The sequence below is a fragment of the Sycon ciliatum genome, chromosome 7, assembly GCF_964019385.1.
Source record: "Sycon ciliatum chromosome 7, ocSycCili1.1, whole genome shotgun sequence".
NCBI lineage: Eukaryota > Metazoa > Porifera > Calcarea > Leucosolenida > Sycettidae > Sycon > Sycon ciliatum.
This window is the reverse complement of record NC_088649.1, coordinates 34,837,359-34,856,963: the sequence shown is the minus strand read 5'-3', so window position 1 is coordinate 34,856,963 and position 19,605 is coordinate 34,837,359. Positions and strand designations below refer to the sequence as shown.

The window sequence follows — 19,605 nt, the reverse complement described above, 5'->3', positions numbered from 1 at the left end:
TTTGATTTCGCGGTACCGCGAATGACGAGTGCCAGTGGAACCGCGCTGCTCCGCTGCATGCAGCCAAGTGCCGCGGAGCCGCAGTGGAACCCGGCCCTAATGTAAATATTGATTAACCAGAGCGAAGTCAAATTTGAACAGTGAGTTTATGAAAGTGGCCACAGTCCTTTGCGAACATTATCCACTGTAAACTCCCTGGTTCTAGGAAATGGCGAAAATTTATTGACGCGAATATCGGTGTGTTTGCAGAATTCTAATTTTACCATACTAACAAGTCAGACATGCATTATGTGATTATAGTAGTGTAGGGTCATGAAATTTGTACCGGCTAGGATTTCACAACACACACCATACCGGTATATACCGTAAAATTCCGCCAGAGCGCCCCGTCTTTTCCATGCGCCCATCCCGGACTTTTTGTCAGGGAAGTGATTGATTGTATCCTCGTATGACTCCATGATGCCGTACTGTACTGCAGACGAGTGCTTGACCCGGTCATTTTTCCTACTAGTGATGGTGCTGTTGCTGGTGATGGCGATGATCCCGCAACTGTTGCTGGTATTGCTGCTACTGCTGCTGGTATTGCTGCTACTGTTGCTGCTACTATTGCTGCTACTGTTGCTGGTGGTGATGGTGCTGGTGATGGTCCCGCAACTGTTGCTACTGCTGCTACTGTTGCTGCTGGTGATGGTGCTTGTCCGGTTGTTACTGCTGCTGGTGCTGCTATTTATGCAACTGAATGTTGCTGCTTTTTGTTTTGTTTTTTTTCTTGCTGAATTTTCCCGTTGCACTGCTACAGATATGCTTGTGTTATCGAATCAACAGCAGAGCGGTCGTGCTGTTATTTCTGCAGCTGTGGAGCAGATGAATGTGACTACTACAAGGTATGTCAAAGAGTATCATCAACTGTACTTATACAGCTTCTTATAAAATGTATACGAGTGGGCAATCTCTGAAGTATTATTAAACCATTGACATTGCTACCGGTGGTGCTATTTCTCCTGACTCCATTGTCTTTCTGTGCTGTGCTTTCTGTGCTACTGTTGCTGCTCGTGTGTGTGTGTGTGTGTGTGTGTGTGTGTGTGTATGTGTGTGTGTGTGTGTGTGTGTGTATGTGTGTGTGTGTGTTGGCCTTGCCCGTCACAAGTGTGTGGCTTAGTCCCCAGCCGCAGTGGAGGCGTGTTGTGGCGTGCACTGTGCGTCCTGCGCCCGCTGCTTCCATTCGGTCCAGGGCAGGAATAGACACCGCTGCTCAGGTTCTCCCCCGGCCATACCTCAGTCTTGGGGTAACAGTCCTAGGTGATCTGAATCCTGGCGACCTCTTGTTGTGTCCTGGACGCCGTGGTACAGCGTTCTTGTCTTCACTCTCCGTTGCTACTCCAGGCCCACGTGACCCTCGTGGCAGTGGCTCGATAGGAAAGGACAGGTGTGTGTGTGTGTTTGTGTGTTACTCTTGCTGCTGCTGTTGCTATTGCTGTTGCTGCTGTTGCTTCTCGCTGTTGTTGCTGCTGCTGCTGCTGCTGCTGCTGCTCCTGTTGCTGTTGTAGCTGCTATTTCTGCCTCCTACCTCTACTGCTACTGCTGCTTTTTCTGTTGTTTCTGTGGCTGTTGATGTTGTTTAAGGCAGTCACTTCTTTTTTCTGTATGTGTGCGTGTGTGTGTGTGTGTTTGTGTGTGTATTCATGTGCTGTCATCGTGTCTATTGCGGATAGCGTTGCCAGGGTCTCTACTGTTACTGCTGCTTCCTCCATGGTCAGCTGTGTTGAACAGTGATCCGTTACGTGTGTGTCAGCGAGTACTCAGATGATGGGCAGAAATCTGGATGGCAGAGCTGCATCTTAGTAAGGTACAGGTTGTGTCTAAGGATTTCTTTTTGTCAGTTACTTTCCCTTGCCCGTCTCCTGTTTCCATATATGGGTGGGTTTAAACTAGTATAGCACGGATCTGGTTTGAAAATAATCCCCGGTCACATGACCACACTGTGGTAGTTTTGGTGGGAACTTGAAGACGGCTGGGCATGTACTGTCATTTCTGAATATGACGTTTACTGCTGGTGATACTGCCACTGCAAGTGTTTCTATACTGGTGGTTGTGCTACTGCAGCTATTGATGTGCTGCCAACTAATGTAGCTGCTGTGCTGGCAAGACCTGTACTGTTGCTGTCCTGGCAAGACCTCTACTGTTGCTGTCCTGGCAAGACCTATACTGTTTTTGTACTGGTAGGACCTATACTGTTTCTGTGCTGGCAAGACCAACACGGTAGCTGCTGCTGCTGTTGCTGAGCGGCTGCATTCGCTAATGCTGTTGCTGCTGCTGTTGCTGTTTCAGGGGTATTATCCGCAGTGGCGGCGTGGTTGCTCTTATTGCAGCGGGTTGTTCTGCCATGGTCTCCATATACAAAGTGATCTGTTGCTTGATGGACGGATGTCGGGATGGTTCAGAATTGAGTTGTACGTTTTTTTAATTAACTGGCACCCATGCACTGCTAGCACCCCCAACCCCCCCCCCCCCCCCCCCCCCATCACACGGCACCCATATTCACATGGAATAGCATTGTATAATGGTAGAATTGTGCATGGAATAATAGTTTGACTTCAACTTCTCCTCGTTACAAACAACTCTCATACTCCTACCTGTGTTGTCTATCCATTACAAAGTGAGTTATCTAAGTTTTAACCACTGCATATCTAGATCACCACTCTTGTCTACAGTGTACGTAAGCCTCTATGTGTATATTTGCATGTCCAGCTATACACAAGGTTTAAAGAGACATTTTGTTTGCACTTTAGGTACGCCTTCATTCCTTCTCCTCCATGTCATTCTCTCCAAACTCTCCTTCTTGTGATAGCTAGGAATGGTGGCTATGCTTGTCCAAACTGTTGTGTCTGTCTCTTTGTTGCTGCTGCTGATCTTGACACTGCTACTGTTGCTATTGCTGGTGTTGGCTGTGCTGGTCATGCTGCTTCTGCTGCGGATGCTATTGCTGTTGCTGTTGCTGCTGCTGCTGTTGTTGTTTCCGCTATTTTCCTGTTTCTCCCTCTGTTGTAGTTGCAGTTGCTGGTACAGTTGCTGAGAGTGTGATACTGCTGTGATAGAGATCATGACTCATGGTGTTGTCAGTAGCTGTACTATTCCTCTGCTTCATCTCTGGTCCTGGGCAACAGGAATCAGATGTATGCAGATCAGTGAGGTTTCTGATGACGTACACATACCTGGATGATATTGCTGCAATGCAGAAAGGTACAGCTTGAAGAAAAATATAATCTTATTGTTAACTACATTATCTTGCCCCTCTCTTCTTTCCCTATTTAGATGTGTTCAAACTGATAATCAAAACATGTTGAATTGGATAATTGTCCTGGGGAAATGACTGCACATTGTTTTTATCTGCAACTATACCTACTGTTGCTACTATTGCTGTTGCTGTTGTTATTGCTGCTGTTTCTGGTCCTGCTGTTGCTGCTGCTGCTGTTGCTGCTGTTGCTGCTGCTGCTGCTGCTGCTGTTGCTGCTGCTGCTGCTGCTGCTGTTGCTGCTGCGGTTTGTTGTTGTTGTTGTTGTTGCTGCTGCTGCTGCTGCTGCTGCTGCTGCTGCTGTTGCTGCTGCTGCTGCTGCTGCTGTTGCTGCTGTTGTCGCTGCTGCTGTTGCTGTTGCTGCTGCTGTTGCTGCTACTCCTGCTGTTGCTGCTGCTGTTTCTGCTACTGCTGCTGTTGTTGCTGCTTCTGCTGTTGCTGCTGCTACTGCTACTGCTGCTGTTGTTGCTACTGTTGCTGCTATTGCTGCTGTTGGTATTGCTGCTATGTCTGATATTGATGTTGCTACCGTTGCTGCTGTGGTCGAGGTGTCTGTTAGTGCTACGGTTGCTGTTGCTGCTTCTTCTGTTGCTACCACTGCTGTTGTTTCTGCTGCTGCTGCTGCCGCTGTTGTTGTTATTGCTGCTTTTTCTGTTGATTACATTGCTGCTGTTGATGCTGCTGTTGTTGCTGCTTTTGCTGCTGCTGCTACTTTTGGGGCTGCTCTTGCTGGTGCTTGTGCTGTTGTTGTTGCTGTTGTTGCTACTGCTGTTGTGGCTGCTGTTGTTGCTGCTGCTGCTGCTGCTGCTACTGTTGTTGTTGCTGCTGCTGTTGTTTTTGTTGTTGTTGCTGCTGTTGTTGCTGCTGTTTATTGATTTACTGTCTGCACTTCATGGCACATAATGAAAATAGCCAATGCAAGGAAGTGAGGGTGAAACCAACCTAGGACTGAGGGCAAAAAGGCAAATAAAACCCGAGTTGAGTTCAATAGACCCGGTCAGGCGGGATGGACGAGACATAGAGAGTACAGAGGAAGCGGAGGATGGAACGGACGGCGGAGGGAGCAGTGAGTCGGAGAGCAGTGATGGGAGTGATGGTGAGAGTGCCGGTGAGAGTGTTAGTGTTGTGCGTAGGTTTCGTGGTAGCAAGTCTTCAGTGTACAATCATCTGTTGGCTAGTCCTGATTGTTGCAATTCATATTCCGACTCTTCGTTCACTGTATTGTGCCGTGGTCGTCATGGTTATGGACTACAGTTAAAAGTGTTGGAAGCTATCTATCAGCGTCTGTATAAGGCTAATTTGTGTGTACAGAAAGATAGTATAATTGGGTTGAAATTGTTCAAGTAACGTGTCGTGTTTAGTGCGGCCAAGCTTGGCCGTTAATGTTCTAGGTGTAATGTACTGCTGTTATGTGTTATCACGTTGTCTTTCCTTCCTTTCTCCTTTGTTCATTTCTCGCTTTGATTGTTAAAATTCACACTTGTAAATTTCACTGCTGTTGCTCTTAGTGTTATTTCTCTAACTTAGATTTTCTATAATAGTTCAGTGTCCTTTAGTACAACGACGATTCCTGATGAGTGTTGTACGAAAACTTGTTTGAAAAAAAATGAAAAAATAAAAAAATAAAAGAGGTGCGTTAGTGACGAAGAGCCTTGTTGAAAGCGGAAAGTGTCTCAGCACGTCGTAGGGAGAGCCAAAATCGATATGCCATAAACACAGGTGAGTTTAGAAACAAAGATAAACGAGGAGCAGGCAATGATACTTGATTTCGAGTAGGTCTATCTCGCTGGAACAAGTCATACTTTTCCAAGTGTTGGGGAATTCGTTTGAGATAAATTATATGAGCAAGGGTACATAAGTGGGCTTGGCGGCGCTCACAGAGCGGGGATGAGGCAGTCCGAGAATATAATTGGGCACTGCTGAATAACTGAGGCAGTCCAAATAACCGTTTGATAATCTTTTTATGATGCGTTTCAAGTTTTGTGGACAAAATTGAATTTAGACCACACCATGCTGTGTCGGCGTAGTCAAACAGAGGCAAAATATAGCAACGGTAGAAAAGTATTTTACAACTATGAGGGAGGTGGGAGCAGTGGGAAGTGAGTGCTCCAAGGGCGGAGCTAGTGCGACGACAAACATTAACTTGCTCTGACCAGGAAAGTGCAGAGTCAATACATACGCCCAGGTGTTTGTGGGTTTTTACCAGTTCGATGCTGTTGGACGATCCTGGGAAACGCAGGGTGACTGGGTCTGGAGAAGCGCATCCAATAATCATTGCCTCTGTCTTGCTGTGGTTTGGCGACAGGTGCCAGCGACACATCCAGGCCACTACCTCGTCAATGTCCAGTTGGAGGGAGGCTTGGAGTTGTGGGAGAGACTCGCAGAATTTGATTAGCGCAGTGTCATCAGCATACAACGAAGTATCAGGAACAACACTCGGCAAATCATTGATGTAGAGTAGAAATAAAAGAGGACCCAGTATGGAGCCCTGCGGAACGCCAGAAAGAACAGGAAGGGGTTTAGAGTGCGTATTAAGGACGGACACTATCTGATGCCTGTCCGTTAGATAATTCGCCAGCCACTCCAGAGCCAAACCATCAATACGAAATGAATCAGTGAGCTTAGATATCAGGCCTCTGTGCCACACGGTGTCAAAAGCTTTCGCTAAGTGAAAGAAGCATAACCCTACATATTGTCCTCTGTCCCGATAAGAATAAATGTCCTGCATGATCCGACTAAGTTGAAGGACAGTGGAATCACCTCTACAGAAACCAGACTGTTTTGAACTGATGGCTGAGTTCGCATGAGCGTAGAGTTGATCAAAGACAGTGTGTTGTTGCTGCTGCTGTTGCTGTTGCAGTTGCTGTTGTCGCTGTTGCTGCTGCTTTTGCTGTTGCTGTTGTTGCTGCTGTTGGTGCTATTAGTCTTGCGGCCGTCGTTGGAGCTACTGCTACTGCTGCGGTTATTTTCTTTGCTGCTGCTGCTGTTGTTTCTACTGTTGGTGCTATTAGTCTTTGCTGTTGCTGCAGCTATTTGAATTCTTTATTCTCACGATGGTACCATCGTCAAAAAGCAATTGTTGCTGCTGTTGTTGCTGCTATTATTCTCGTTGCAGCTATTGTAGCTGTTGTTGGTGATTCAGAGGAGGTGATTTCTCGGTGGCATTCAGTAGCATTCGTCTGCCGGGGGAAATCACAGGATTGGAGGGCAAAGATGGTGGTAGTTGTGTGCCGAACGCTCTAATGCAAGTATATCTGCCAGAAGACTGTAGTGAAGTGAGTAAGTAGACTTTCTATTGTTGATAATCTGCTATTTGTTACTACTGGTAACTGTACAATATTCACCACACATTATTGTTTGCTATTTTCACGACAAGAGAGTAACATGACTCGTTTTGATTGACCAGAGCGAAGTCAAAATTTAACAGTGAGTTTATGAAAGTGGCCACATTGATTTGCGAACATTATCCATTGTAATCTCCCTGGTTCTAAGAAATGGCGAAAATTAGTGATGCGAATATCGGTGTGTTTGCAGAATTCTAATTTTACCATATTAACAAGTCAGAAATGTATTATGTGATTATAGTACTGTAGAGTCATGATATTTGTACTGGCTAGGATTTCACAACACACACCATACCGGTATATACCGTAAAATCCCACCAGAGCGCCCCGTCTCTTCCATGCGCCCCTCCCTGACTTTTTGTCAGGGAAGTGATTGATTGTATCCTCGTATGACTCCATGATGCCGTACTGTACTGCAGACGAGTGCTCGACCCGGTCATTTTTCCTACTAGTGATGGTGATGGTCCCGTAACTGTTGCTACTGCTGCTGGTATTGCTGCTACTGTTGCTGCTACTGTTGCTGCTACTCTTGCTGCTACTGTTGCTGCTGGTGGTGCTGCTTGTACTGTTGTTACTGCTGCTGGTGCTTCTATTTATGCAACTGCATGTTGCTGCTTTTTGTTTTGTGTTTTTCTTTCTGAATTTTCCCGTTGCACTGCTACAGATATGTTTGTGTTATCGTATCAACAGCAGAGCGGTCGTCCTGTTATTTCTGTAGCTGTGTAGCAGATGGATGTGACTACTACAAGGTATGTCAAAGAGTATCATCAACTGTACTTCTACATCTTCTTATAAAATGTATACGATTGGGCAATCTCTGAAGTATTATTAAACCATTGACATTGCTACTGGTGGTGCTATTTCTCCTGACTCCATTGTCTTTCTGTGCTGTGCTTTCTGTGCTACTGTTCCTGCTCGTGTGTGTGTTTGTGTGTGTGTGTGTGTTGGCCTTGCCCGTCACAAGTGTGTGGCTCAGTCCCCAGCCGCAGTGCAGGCTTGTTGTGGCGCGCACTGTGCGTCCTGCGGCCGCTGCTTCCATTCGGTCCAGGGCAGGAATAAACACCGCTGCTCAGGTTCTCCCCCGGCCATACGTCAGTCTTGGGGTAACAGTCCTAGGTGACCTGAATCCTGGCGACCTCTCGTTGTGTCCTGGACACCGTTGGACGACGTTCTCCTCTTCTCTCTCCGTTGCTACTCCAGGCCCACGTGACCCTTGTGGCAGTGGCTCGATAGAACAGGACAGGACAGGTGTGTATGTGTTTGTGTGTTACTCTTGCTGCTTTAGTTGCTGCTGCTGTTGCTGTCGCTGTTTTTGCTGCTGCTGTTGCTTTGCTGCTGTTGCTTCTCGCTGCTGTTGCTCTCGCTGTTGTGGCTGCTGCTGCTGTTGCTGCTGCTCCTGTAGCTGTTGCTGCTGCTATCTCTGCCTCCTAACTCTACTGCTACTGCTGCTGTTTCTGCTGTTTCTGTGGCTGCTGTTGATGTTGCTTCAGGCAATCACTTCTTTTTCTGTATGTGCGTGTGTGTGTGTGTGTGTGTGTGTGTGTTTTCACGTGCTGTCATAGGGTATATTTCGGATAGCGTTGCCAGTGTCTCTACTTTTACTGCTGCTCCCTCCCTGGTCAGCTGTGCTGAACAGTGATCCGTTACGTGTGTGTCAGCGAGTACTCAGATGATGGGCAGAAATCTGGATGGCAGAGCTGCATCTTAGTAAGGTACAGGTTGTGTCTAAGGATTTCTTTTTGTCAGCTACTTTCCCTTGCCCGTCTCCTGTTTCCATATATGGGTGGGTTTAAACTAGTATAGCACGGATCTGGTTTGAAAATAATCCCCGGTCACATGACCACACTGTGGTAGTTTTGGTGTGAACTTGAAGACGGCTGGTCATGTACTGTCATTTCTGAATGTGACGTTTACTGCTGGTGATACTGCTATAGTGCAAGTGTTTCTTTACTGGTGGCTACTGCAGCTATTGATGTGCTGGAAACTATTGTGGCTGCTGTGCTGGCAAGACCTGTACTGTTGCTGTGCTGGCAAGACCTGTACTGTTGCTGTGCTGGCAAGACCTCTACTGTTTCTGTACTGGCAAGACCTGTACTGTTGCTGTGCCGGCATGAACTTTACTCTTTCTGTGCTGGCAAGACCTCTACTGTAGCTTCTGCTGCTATTTCTGCTGCTGTTGCTGTGCTGCTGCGTTCGCTAATGCTGGTGTTGTTGCTGCTGCTGCTGTTGCTGTTTCAGGGGTACTTTCCGCAGTGGCGGCGTGGTTGCTCTTATTGCAGCGGGTTGTTCTGCCATGGTCTCCATATGCAAAGTGATCTGTTGGCTGATGGACGGATGCCGGGATGGTTCAGTATTGAAAGGTACAGTTTTTTAAATTAACTATCACCCCTGCACTGTTAGCACCCCCCCCCCCCCCCCCATCACACAGCACCCATATTCACATGGACTAGCATTGTATAATGGGAGAATTGTGCATGGAATAATTGTTTTACTTCAACTTCTCCTCGTTACAAACAACTCTCATACTCCTACCTGTGTTGTCTATACATTTCAAAGTGAGGTATCTAAGTTTTAACCACTGCATATCTAGATCACCACTCTTGTCTGCAGCGTACGTAAGCCTCTGTGTATATTTTCATGTCCAGCTATACACAGGGTTGGAAGAGACATTTTGTTTTCACTTTAGGTACACATTCATTCCTTCTCTTTCCTGTCATTCTCTCCAAACTCTACTTCTCGTGACAGCAAGGAATGGTGGCTCTGCTTGTTCAAACTGTTGTGTCTGTCTCTCTGCTGTTGCTGCTGCTGCTGCTGCTGATCTTGACACTGTTATTGCTGCTATTGCTGGTGTTGGCTGTGCTGGTCATGCTGCTTCTGCTGCGGATGCTATTGCTGCTGTTGCTGTTGTTGTTTCCGCTGCTTGCCTGTTTATCCCTCTGTTGCAGTTGCAGTTGCTAGTACAGTTGCTGAGAGTGTGATGCTGCTGTGATAGAGATCATGACTCATGGTGATGTCAGTAGCTGTACTATTCCTCTGCTTCATCTCTGGTCCTGGGCAACAGGAATCAGATGTATGCAGATCAGTGAGGTTTCTGATGACGTACACATACCTGGATGATATTGCTGCAATGCAGAAAGGTACAGATTGTAGAAAAATATAATCTTATTGTTAACTACAATATCTTGCCCCTCTCTTCTTTCCCTATTTAGATGTGTTCAAACTTATAATCAAAACAGGTGGAATTGGGAAAAGGACTGGGGAAAGGACTGCAGATTGTTTTATCTTCACCTGTTGCTACTGTTGTCGTTGCTGTTGATATTGCTGCTGTTTCTAGACCTGCTGCTGCTGCTGCTGCTTTTGCTGCTGCTGCTGCTTTTGCTCCTGCTGTTGCTTCTGCTGTTGCTCCTACTGCTGCTGCTGCTGCTGCTCCTGCTGTTGCTGCTTCTGTTGCTGCTGCTGTTGCTGCTGCTGTTGCTGCTGCTGCTATTGCTGCTGCTGTTGCTGCTGGTTTTGCTGCTGCTATTGCTGCTGTTGTTGCTGCTGCTATTGCTGCTGTTGTTGCTGCTGCTGCTATTGCTGCTGTTGGTACTGCTCTTGTGTCTGCTATTGCTGTTGCTACCGTTACTGCTGTTTCTGCTGCTACTGCTGTTGTTGCTGCTGTTGCTACTATTGCTGCTGTTGGTATTGCTGCTGTGTCTGCTATTGCTGTTCCTACCGTTGCTGCTGTGGTCGCTGTGTCTGCTGTTGCTACGGTTGCTGTTGCTGCTGCTTCTTCTGTTGCTACTACTGCTGTTGTTTCCGCTCCTGCTGCTGCCGTTGTTGTTGTCGTTATTCCTGCTGTTTCTGCTGTTTGTGTTGCTGCTGTTGCTGCTCTTGTTGTCGCTGCTGCTGTTGTGGCTGCTGTTTTTGCTGCTGTTGCTGCTGCTGCTTTTGCTGTTGTTGCTGTTGTTGCTGCTGTTGCTGCTGCTACTGTTGTTGCTGCTCTTGTTGCTGCTGTTGCTGCTGCTGCTCTTTCTCTTGCTGTTGTTGTTGCTGTTTCTGGTGCTGTTGTCGCTGTTGCTGCTGCTTTTGCTGTTGGTGTTATTAGTCTTGCTGTTGTTGCAGCTATTTGAATTCTATATTTTCACGATGGTACCATTGCCAATAAGCTATTGTTGCAGCTATTGTTGCTGCTGTTGTTGCTACTAGATTTGCTGTTATTGGTGGTTCAGAGGTGATTTCTCGACACATTGCTATGTTTGCTGTTGTGAGTGGTTCAGAGGTGATTTCTCGACACATTGCTGTGTTTGCTGTTACTGCTGTAGGTGCTTCTGCTGTGGTCTTGCAGGACATCTTCTAGTTGTGGAAATGATTTGTTTGGGTGACTGAACAGAAGACTGTATGGTTCATATTGGAAAGGTACAGTTTGTTTGTAATTTTATTTCCTCACACATCTCTTAGCGCTCCCCCCCCCCCCCCCCTCCCCCACTCCCCTCCCTCCCCCATCCCCCACTCCCCTCTCTCCCCCATCCCCGGCAGGAGTCAAAGATCCAGTGTAATTGTATTGTAGACTTTGTAGTCAGTATGGTGCACATTGGAATGACTTTATTTCCAAATTTCCCTTTCTACTCATCTCACTCTCTCATATGCTTTACTCCGTGTGTTGTCCATGCATCATGACCTGGAGTGTTGAACTGTGAATGTTTAGACCACTCCTTCATACAGCAATGTGTGTACAACTATGTGTGTGTGTGTGTGTGTGTGTGTGTGTGTGTGTGTGTGTGTGTGTGTGTGTAGGTGTGTGTGTGTGTGTGTGTGTGTGTGTGTGTGTGTGTGTGTGTGTGTGTGTGTGTGCCTTCACCTGCAACTCTGCTTATCCGCCTGCACAATGCTGTTGCTGTTGCACCTGATGTTGCTGTGGCTATTATTGCTGTTGATGCTGTTGCTAACTCGGTGACTTCTTTCTCCTGCTGTTGTTGCTGCAGCTGCTGTTTCTGCGGCTGTTATCGCTGCCTTTGTTGTTGTTGCTGCTGTTTCTGCGGCTGTTACTGTGCATGCCATGGCTCATGTTTCTGCAGGAGCTGTTGTTATGGTTACCTGTGTTGTGGATGATCAGGTTGCTGGTGTAGGAGACCTGAACATTACTGTCTACTGTTCATTACTAGAAGGTAAGGTTTTCTGAGGATGTGTGTATGTCTATACAGAACTGCTCTTGTCAACCACTGCCAGCACTATATACTGTAGTGTCACGTATGAAGGCATGACCTGTATAGAAGCATGACTGGAATAGAAGCTGATTTTCCAAAGCTCAGTCATGGCACAGAATCCTGATTTGAATGTAATCACATGTACTAGCTGACTACATGTGTGCCAATGTATGCTGTACACTGTACATTGATGATGTTCACATGTACAACTGCATGGTTTCAATAGAAGCATAACTTGAATAGAAGCATGGTTTCAACCCCGGCTTATACGGCTTATGTAGAGTAGTGCTGAATGAAATCCAGTCACTTCACTCAAGTACACGCCTGCTGTTGTGCAGTCACAGACCTGTGAACACTGAGCTGCGGTGTGATGCAAGGCGCGAACTAGAGTGACTCTATTGGATTTCATTGAGCAGCACTGTACACACATTAGCAACACTGTACACACATTAGCAACACTGTACACACATTAGCAACACTGTACACACATTAGCAACACTGTACACACATTAGCAACACTGTACACACATTAGCAACACTGTACTACTCCCAGCTGTATATGTATAGACAATGTACACTGGACACTCTGCCCACGTAACTGCATGTATGTGCCTGCAGTACTCCACATGTCATGTAAAATACTCCCAACCGGTTTACAACTGATCCCGTGTTCTGTTTTCAAACGGGTCCAAGTACCCCCCCCCCCTCCCCGGTAACAGAATTTTTTAAGGAAACAATTAAAGGAGTACGGTATTCGTTAGCCTTGAGGTTGCGCACAACGTACAGACTTTTTCGCATTGGGTCGATGCTAGCGCTGCGGGTACGAAGAGAGTGAAGACAGGGAGTAGTATGTACAATGTACTGCATAGGACGGTGGGGGTGAGTGGATAAGTCTCACAACCACTGGTACAAGTGCCGAGAAACGCCATTAGCTGCATCAATGTATCCCATGTGCCTGGCCACAAGTTCCCAGTTGACTGTGGGCTGCAGCGCTGCATCTGCCGCTAGGGTTTACCGGGTGTTAGCGGCCGTCATGAGTTCCATTCGGGAACGGACACGATAATTTACTTATTTACTTATTCCATATGACGAAAAATAATTTCGTAGATCTGGTCTCTTGCGGTCGCGTTTGGACGAATTTTCGCGCCAACTTTCGTTTCTCGAACCCGGACGGGCATGGTCTTACGAATTTTCGTTGTGCGCAACCCCTCTACTGTCGGGTACCAGAGAACAGGAAGTGTACTAGCTGAGACCGGTGCTGAGACCGTTGCTATCTTTCAAGTACTGCTATCCATCCATACACCGTCCAATCATCATGTATACATCAGTATGCCCTTCTTGCTGAGATGCAGGAAATGCAGAAATTAATGTTTGTTCTTTGTAACCTGCCAATGATGTTATCTTTTAAAAACAATCATACAAACTGATGCTGGTAGTCCCTGCTATGTAATCATGATTTCAAGTATCAAGTCACCTGGTCGGTGATGATGTAATACGATGATGTCATTGTTTTGGTGTCTTCTGTATGATTGTGTTGAATGCAGAATGCAGAGGATTGTCAAGATGTACATTGTACATGTCTATCTGTTCAGACAGTACACAAGGTGAATGAAGATGGAACATATCCATTTCATCAATAATTGTTCTCTTCTCAATTGTTTTTGTTTTGGTCTTGAAACTTCTACCTTCCTTGTCGGAGAAGTAACGTTGTCCCCCCCCCCCTCCCACCCCCTCCTTTATCACCCCTCCCCCTTATCATCCCTCCTCCTCCCCCTCCCTTATCACCCCTCCCCCTCCCCCTTTATCCTTCCCCAACCACACGAATCATTGTGTATTTTAAATTTTACACACCGCTAGGCTAGGCAAGTTTTCATGGTATTTTCTTGCGGTAATAACTGCTGGTGACTACTTCAATTTCACTAGAGAAATGAAAAGACCATGGTTTACCGGTACTTTCTCTGTGTGTTTGTTCATGATCACATTCATACACAAATACTCGTCTGGGTATCCATGTTGCACTATAATAAATACTGGCCTCGTTTTTGCTGCTGTCCATGTAATGGACTGCATAAAATTATTATTTTCCACTGCATTCTGCACCCGTTTTCTTCCTACTGTTTCCCATAACTCAGGTGATATGTTATTACCAGTGATGTGTTTGACTACTTCTCTTGGCACATATAGCTGATACTAGTGATAGTAAAACTGGATGCTGTTCTCCAATTCATGACTGTATATTATGACTGTATAAACTGAGTACGGTACTCGAGTACTTGTGTAGTTCAATATCTCCACACTGTAGACTGGTTTGTGTACTGGCACACTGCATTGTTCAGTGGACAGTGTAGCGTCATGCTGGTCACGTGACCCCTGTGCTGTTAAAGCTGATTCATACCTCATTTCGCGTACTGGAAAATCATGGCGCAATTACCCAAGACGTTGAGCTCAAGTCAATGTTTTCGCGATGCTGCGACGCGTTTCCCGTACACGAAATGAAGACTTCATGTGAATCAAGCTTTAGACACCGATGTGCGGTGGCCCTACGAGGCAGTCATGCTATAGTAGTAGTAGTAGTAGTAGTAGTAGTGTGTGTGTGTGTGTTGGGGGGGGGGGTATGTACCGTATGACTGTACCCAAATAAGAATGTATAAAAAACTATCATAGATGTGGTTAGCCTAGACACAAAAGTCAGGAATACCTTTCAAAGAAAACATAGATTGCGAATGATACCGACGAACAGCAATACTAAATTTCGCTGTTGTAGAGAGTGAACGAATATCTTCAGGAAGTTTATTCCAGGCAACACTCAAAGAAAAAAGGGTTGATTTACGAAAGAAGGTGCCAGCTTTAGGAAGAATTATGGATGAAGGGTGACGACTGCTTTGGGAAGAGGGTAGCTGGAAGTGAGACAACAAGGAGGGGTATTGGGAGAATACATGGTGGAAATAGACAAGGCCAAGAATCTGCCGTCGCCATGCTAAAGATTCCCAAGAGGACAGAACATTGAGGTCTTCTTTGGAAGTCGTCCAGTCAGGCCGACGCTTGAGTTTACTATTTAGGTATGCTCTAGCAGCAGTAGCCTGCAGTTTATCAAGGATTGTGGACATGGTGGCTGAAACGGAAAACATCCAAACGGGAACAGCATATTCAAGGAGGGGACGAACATAACATTTATACAAAAGATTCACAGCAGGAAAAGGAAGGAAGTTGGACATGTGGTTTAAAAGAAAAACCCGACATCGAAATTTGCTGGTAATGTGTTGAATATGGGGGGACAGATTGAGTGAAGGAGTGAGGATGATGCCCAGATGGCGGTGGGAAGAGGGCTGGGTCAGTAACGTACCGGCCATGGTGACGGTCCTGGGATCAGGTGGGTTTGATTTAGGTCTGCAAAAGGGAACATGGACACATTTGTTAGTATTGAAACCTGCTTCAGCTTTATGGGACCAGTTCACACATCTATCAAGGTCTAGTTGCAGGGAGGCAGTGTGCGCGGCGGGTACGACAGTAGGCGGAGAAACGCAGACCATGTTGGAATCATCCGCAAACAGAGTCAGATCGCTGGATTTGGGAATGCTGGGAAGGGAGTCGATAGAAAGGTTGAATAATAGAGGGCCTAGGTGGGAGCCTTGTGGCACACCAGCGGTGAGCGACATATGGGTTGATAAGGAGGTTCCGACCCGCACAGACATCGATCGGCCTTCCAGGAAGTCCATCAGCCACGCGAATGAGTCAGGTGCACACCAACCGGACAGACATGAGGCTAGGAGGCGATGGCTGGTACGATCAAATGCCTTCGAGAAATCGAGAAAGACGGCATCACACTGGGCCCGGTTATCAAATGCAGAGCTGACAGTTGATGTGATATGCACAAGTTGGTCAACCGTGCTTCGGTGGTGGCGAAACCCGAACTGTTTCGGCGACAGTAGTTTGTGTTTCGCTACAAACGTGTACACCTGGCGGCTGATTAACGCTTCGTAGCATTTTGCCACACCATTCAGCAGAGATATCGGCCGGTAGTTAGCAGGGTCATTGCGACTTCCCTTACCCTTGTAAATTGGGGTAACGATTGCAACTTTCCACTCAAGGGGTTGAGATCGGTAAGTGGTGCAGCGGTTAAAGAGAGCAGTGAGGGATTGGGCGAGCACTTCTGCTGTCTCTCGTAGGATCCTGTTAGGAAGACTGCCAGCTGTAGACTTTCGCACACTTAGGGTCGACAGTGCCTTGAATACTTCTACGATAGACAGAGGGCGGATGGCAAATGTTTCCGAAGAAGAAGGCATGGCGAGATCACGATGATCTGCATCCGACGACGGTGTAGCTTGACTATTCTTGGCGAACTGTTGACAGAATATGTTCGCTTTCTCAGGGTCGGTAACCGCTAAGGTATCGACTCCTTGTATATCAGGTATAGCGGTGTGAGGACAATTGATGTGGCACATATTCTTGACTCTCTTCCACCAGTCATAAGATCCTCGATCTTCATGAAGGCCTTCTGACATCTGGTCGTAGAAGTGACGTTTAGCTTTACGGATGGCAGCGACGAGGCAGTTCCTTGAAATGCGATAAGCAGCCCGGCACTCAGGGGTATTGACGCGTTTTGCTGCAGCAAATAGTCGATCTCGACGTTGACGGAGGCGATGGTGCACAGAGGTGAACCAAGGCTTTCCATAACGATTTGTTCGTTTTCGAACCTTGTGTCAACTAGTGTTCGCCAGGTGACCCATGCTTCATCTGTACTACTGGCTTCTTGTACAGCAGCGAGAAGAGGGAGGCTCCAAAGGTGGTTATTAAGTGCGGGCCAGTCTGTGGCTGCATAGTTGTTCACGAGCAAATCAGAGTGCACTGGTTGCTGGGAACGAGTCTGTATTGCGAGATCAAATACCACAGGACAGTGATCAGAAACAGGGGGAAGTGTGGTGAGGTTGTGGATGAGGAATGGTTGGTTACAGAGAACAAGGTCCAGGAGAGAAGAGCTCTGACCTGCGGCGGAGAAACGTGTTGGGCGGTCGCGCACAAGTTGTGTAAAACCAGTATCATCCAGCAGTTCGACAAGGCATCTTCCAGCAGCAGTGTTCGGGTCCTGCCTATACCATTCGTTGTGCCGAGCATTAAAGTCACCGAGGATGATAATGGAAGCCGTAGTGTCCGTAATGGAAGAGATGGACTCACGCAAGCCAGAGAGGAAAGTTGAATGATCCTGCCTTGGTGGCCGATAACAGCAGAAAATATAGACATCTTTGTGGCCATTTTTAAGTTGAATGCATAGGATTTCAAGGTTGGTGTTGGCAGGCTCGAGGTCTGCTCGTCTGACGTAGGCGAGTCCTGGTCGGAGTAAGAAAGCAACACCACCGCCACGCAGAGCAACATGAGATGGGCGGTCTCTTCGCACTATGTCAAAAGCGGCAGTTGGCAATAATACAGAGTTAGGAATTTTCTGAGTTAGCCAGGTTTCGGTGATGCCTAATATGTCCATGTCTGAAGTACCAAATATGTTATTAATTTCATCGGCCTTTGGATACCAGCTGCAAGCATTGGTTGTGGCTAGCCGCATATGATGGGGATGTTTGTTTGGTATGAAGGCTGAGGTATCGTATGGTGATGGGAGAGTGAAGGTAGGTGCATCTGGGTTCAGTTGCCCTGACACACTGTTAGATGATAGTGTCGATGTGGTCCTAGTGGGAAAAAAGATGGGTGCGTGTGGATTCAACATCACAGTTTATGATTTCTTGGGGAGGGGTGGGTTCTTGAACTTCCATTCTCGTGCTGTTACATGCTCGGGCCAGAAATCGTTTTCCAGAACATTTCTTTCGTCATGCTCGGCAACTGTCAGATGTGCGTACAACGTGCCATACACTGTTCTGGAGGGGATCAGTTTACAGCCAGTAACTTCCACATTCTTCTTTCTACAGTACGCAACAAGATCATCAGCACTGCAGTTGATATTGATGCCCCCAACGAATACAACTCTGCGTGTTATTTTCTTACCTCCACGCAGATCTGCGGGCTTCCTGTGGCGGTTGGCGGCTTCGCGTACGATCGACCAGTCGTACTTGGTGCTGACAGGCTTGTCAGTAGTACGACTGGCGTTGCTTGTTCGTGGTGTAGAGAAGGTACGACTAGCGTACGTCTCGCCCAGAGCTGCGGTTTCAAGCCCTGTTGGTGCGGATGCGGGTACTGGTACACCCGTGGCGGGAATGTTTGTAGCTGCTCGGTACGAGTACTCATCCTGGTGGCTGTCGAGGGCGCGATTAGAGACATCGATGGGCTGGTGGTGTTGTGTCAGGGCGCAAAGCTCCTCCCTGAGTTCTGCAATGGCGGCATCTTTTCTTTTCTCCTTTTCGAGAGAGATTTTTCGTAGGTCAGAAACTTCTGCTACCAGGTTTCGGACCGTCTCCATCAGGTCAACCATCATCTTCGTTAGCGCAGTAGCATCAGTACTGGTACATTCACATCCGCCTGCCTGCTTTGTGACTCTGTGTGTGTCGATCTGATCCTCCAGTGGTTGCAACTTTCCCCTCAGGGCGCCTACCAATTGCACCCGGCTCAGGCCGGCCCACTTGATGTTATTGGCCTTTGCCAGTGACTCCAAGCCTTCACTATCCAAAATTCCGAAGTCAATGGACGCCATGCTCCCGGTTGGGGGAGCAAGACGTCAGACGTAAAAAACTCGCTACCACACTCGTCAACTACAGTTGAACATGAAACCTGAAACCATATTAGCTACATGTATATAAGTGTGTGTTTTAGTTATTACATTTTTATGTGACGGCGTTCCACTGATGACAGTCACAAGAAAACGTTATGGAACTTGACTTTCTTCATTTGTGCTGTTGTTATGAGTGCACAATTGATCTTATTTATTGCCAGTTTAAAACAAACAAATTTTTAAATAAAAAGACAATGAAATTTGACAATCTGCACACAATGACAACTCCATTCATAGATATTTTTTTATTTTTTTTACACAAGAGAGAGTTTGGAAGCTTTGTCACAACTCCGAGTTTCACGTATCTCTACGTTATTGCAGCATCTCATAGCACAGTGAGAACACCGGCCAATACAAAGAGAGAGGGTGTTAGCCAACCACGGCAAGGAAGGGAGAAGGGGAGGAGAAGAAAAAAAGGAACCGGCATGGATAAGTAGTGATTGCAACAAAATGAGAAACACAAAATCAAAGTCAAGGCGCGACAAGGCTCTTAAAAAGGCGGAGGGAAGAAAGGTCCTTAGCTTCTTGGGGAAGCGCCAGCCAGGCAGAGTACGCAGTGAAAAGGGGAGAGTGAAGTAGAAAGGAGGACTTGGGTTTCGGAAGGGAAAGGGAGTTTCTCGTGCTACGGGAAGAAAACCAGTTGAAACAGTGGAGGTGAGGTGGACACAGATTGAGTTTGAGAGAATGGATAAGGGTGACAAGATGTGAATTACGTCTCTTAGACAAAGGGGTAGTGTGAGCAAGGGCATAAAGGGTGGAAGATGGGAGCATGCAGGGTTTTCGGAGGAGGATTTTTAGAACTTTTTTGTGCTGAATTTCGAGCTTTTCAGCACGGGTTGTGCAAATTCCAGCCCAAGCAGTATCTGCATAATCAAAAATGGGGCGTATATAAGCTGAGTAAAAGAGGAGTTTACAAGAGATTGGGAGATGGTAACAGTGAGAAGAGAGGATTCCTAAAGATGAACTTGATCGTTTACATATGGATGCTCTCTCTCTGTCTCTCTGTCTCTGTCTCCCTGTCTCTGTCTCTCTGTCTCTGTCTCTCTGTCTCTCTCTCTCTGTCTCTCTCTCTCT

General features: G+C 46.8%; 2 protein-coding genes across 2 annotated transcripts in view; both read left to right on the top strand.

The window, feature by feature from the left end:
- The window catches only part of LOC135821386 (uncharacterized), a 76,246-nt gene extending 62,136 nt beyond the window's left edge, over positions 1–14,110 (top strand). The window contains exons 13-26 of the mRNA XM_065334457.1: positions 800–884; positions 1,148–1,426; positions 1,713–1,846; positions 2,329–2,450; positions 3,049–3,240; positions 6,408–6,571; positions 7,301–7,385; positions 7,601–7,884; positions 8,199–8,348; positions 8,875–8,996; positions 9,582–9,773; positions 10,941–11,034; positions 11,601–11,783; positions 13,367–14,110. The gene's annotated coding sequence lies outside the window, so the exon portion shown is untranslated. The remainder of the gene's footprint in view (positions 1–799; positions 885–1,147; positions 1,427–1,712; positions 1,847–2,328; positions 2,451–3,048; positions 3,241–6,407; positions 6,572–7,300; positions 7,386–7,600; positions 7,885–8,198; positions 8,349–8,874; positions 8,997–9,581; positions 9,774–10,940; positions 11,035–11,600; positions 11,784–13,366) is intronic.
- Positions 22–8,067, top strand: LOC135821886 (uncharacterized). Its single transcript, XM_065334884.1, has 6 exons — positions 22–101; positions 479–717; positions 800–884; positions 1,232–1,426; positions 7,056–7,198; positions 7,922–8,067. The coding sequence occupies exons 1-6, from the start codon at positions 22–24 to the stop codon at positions 8,065–8,067; spliced, it is 888 nt and encodes a 295-aa protein (XP_065190956.1).
- Positions 14,111–19,605: the final 5,495 nt, after the last annotated feature.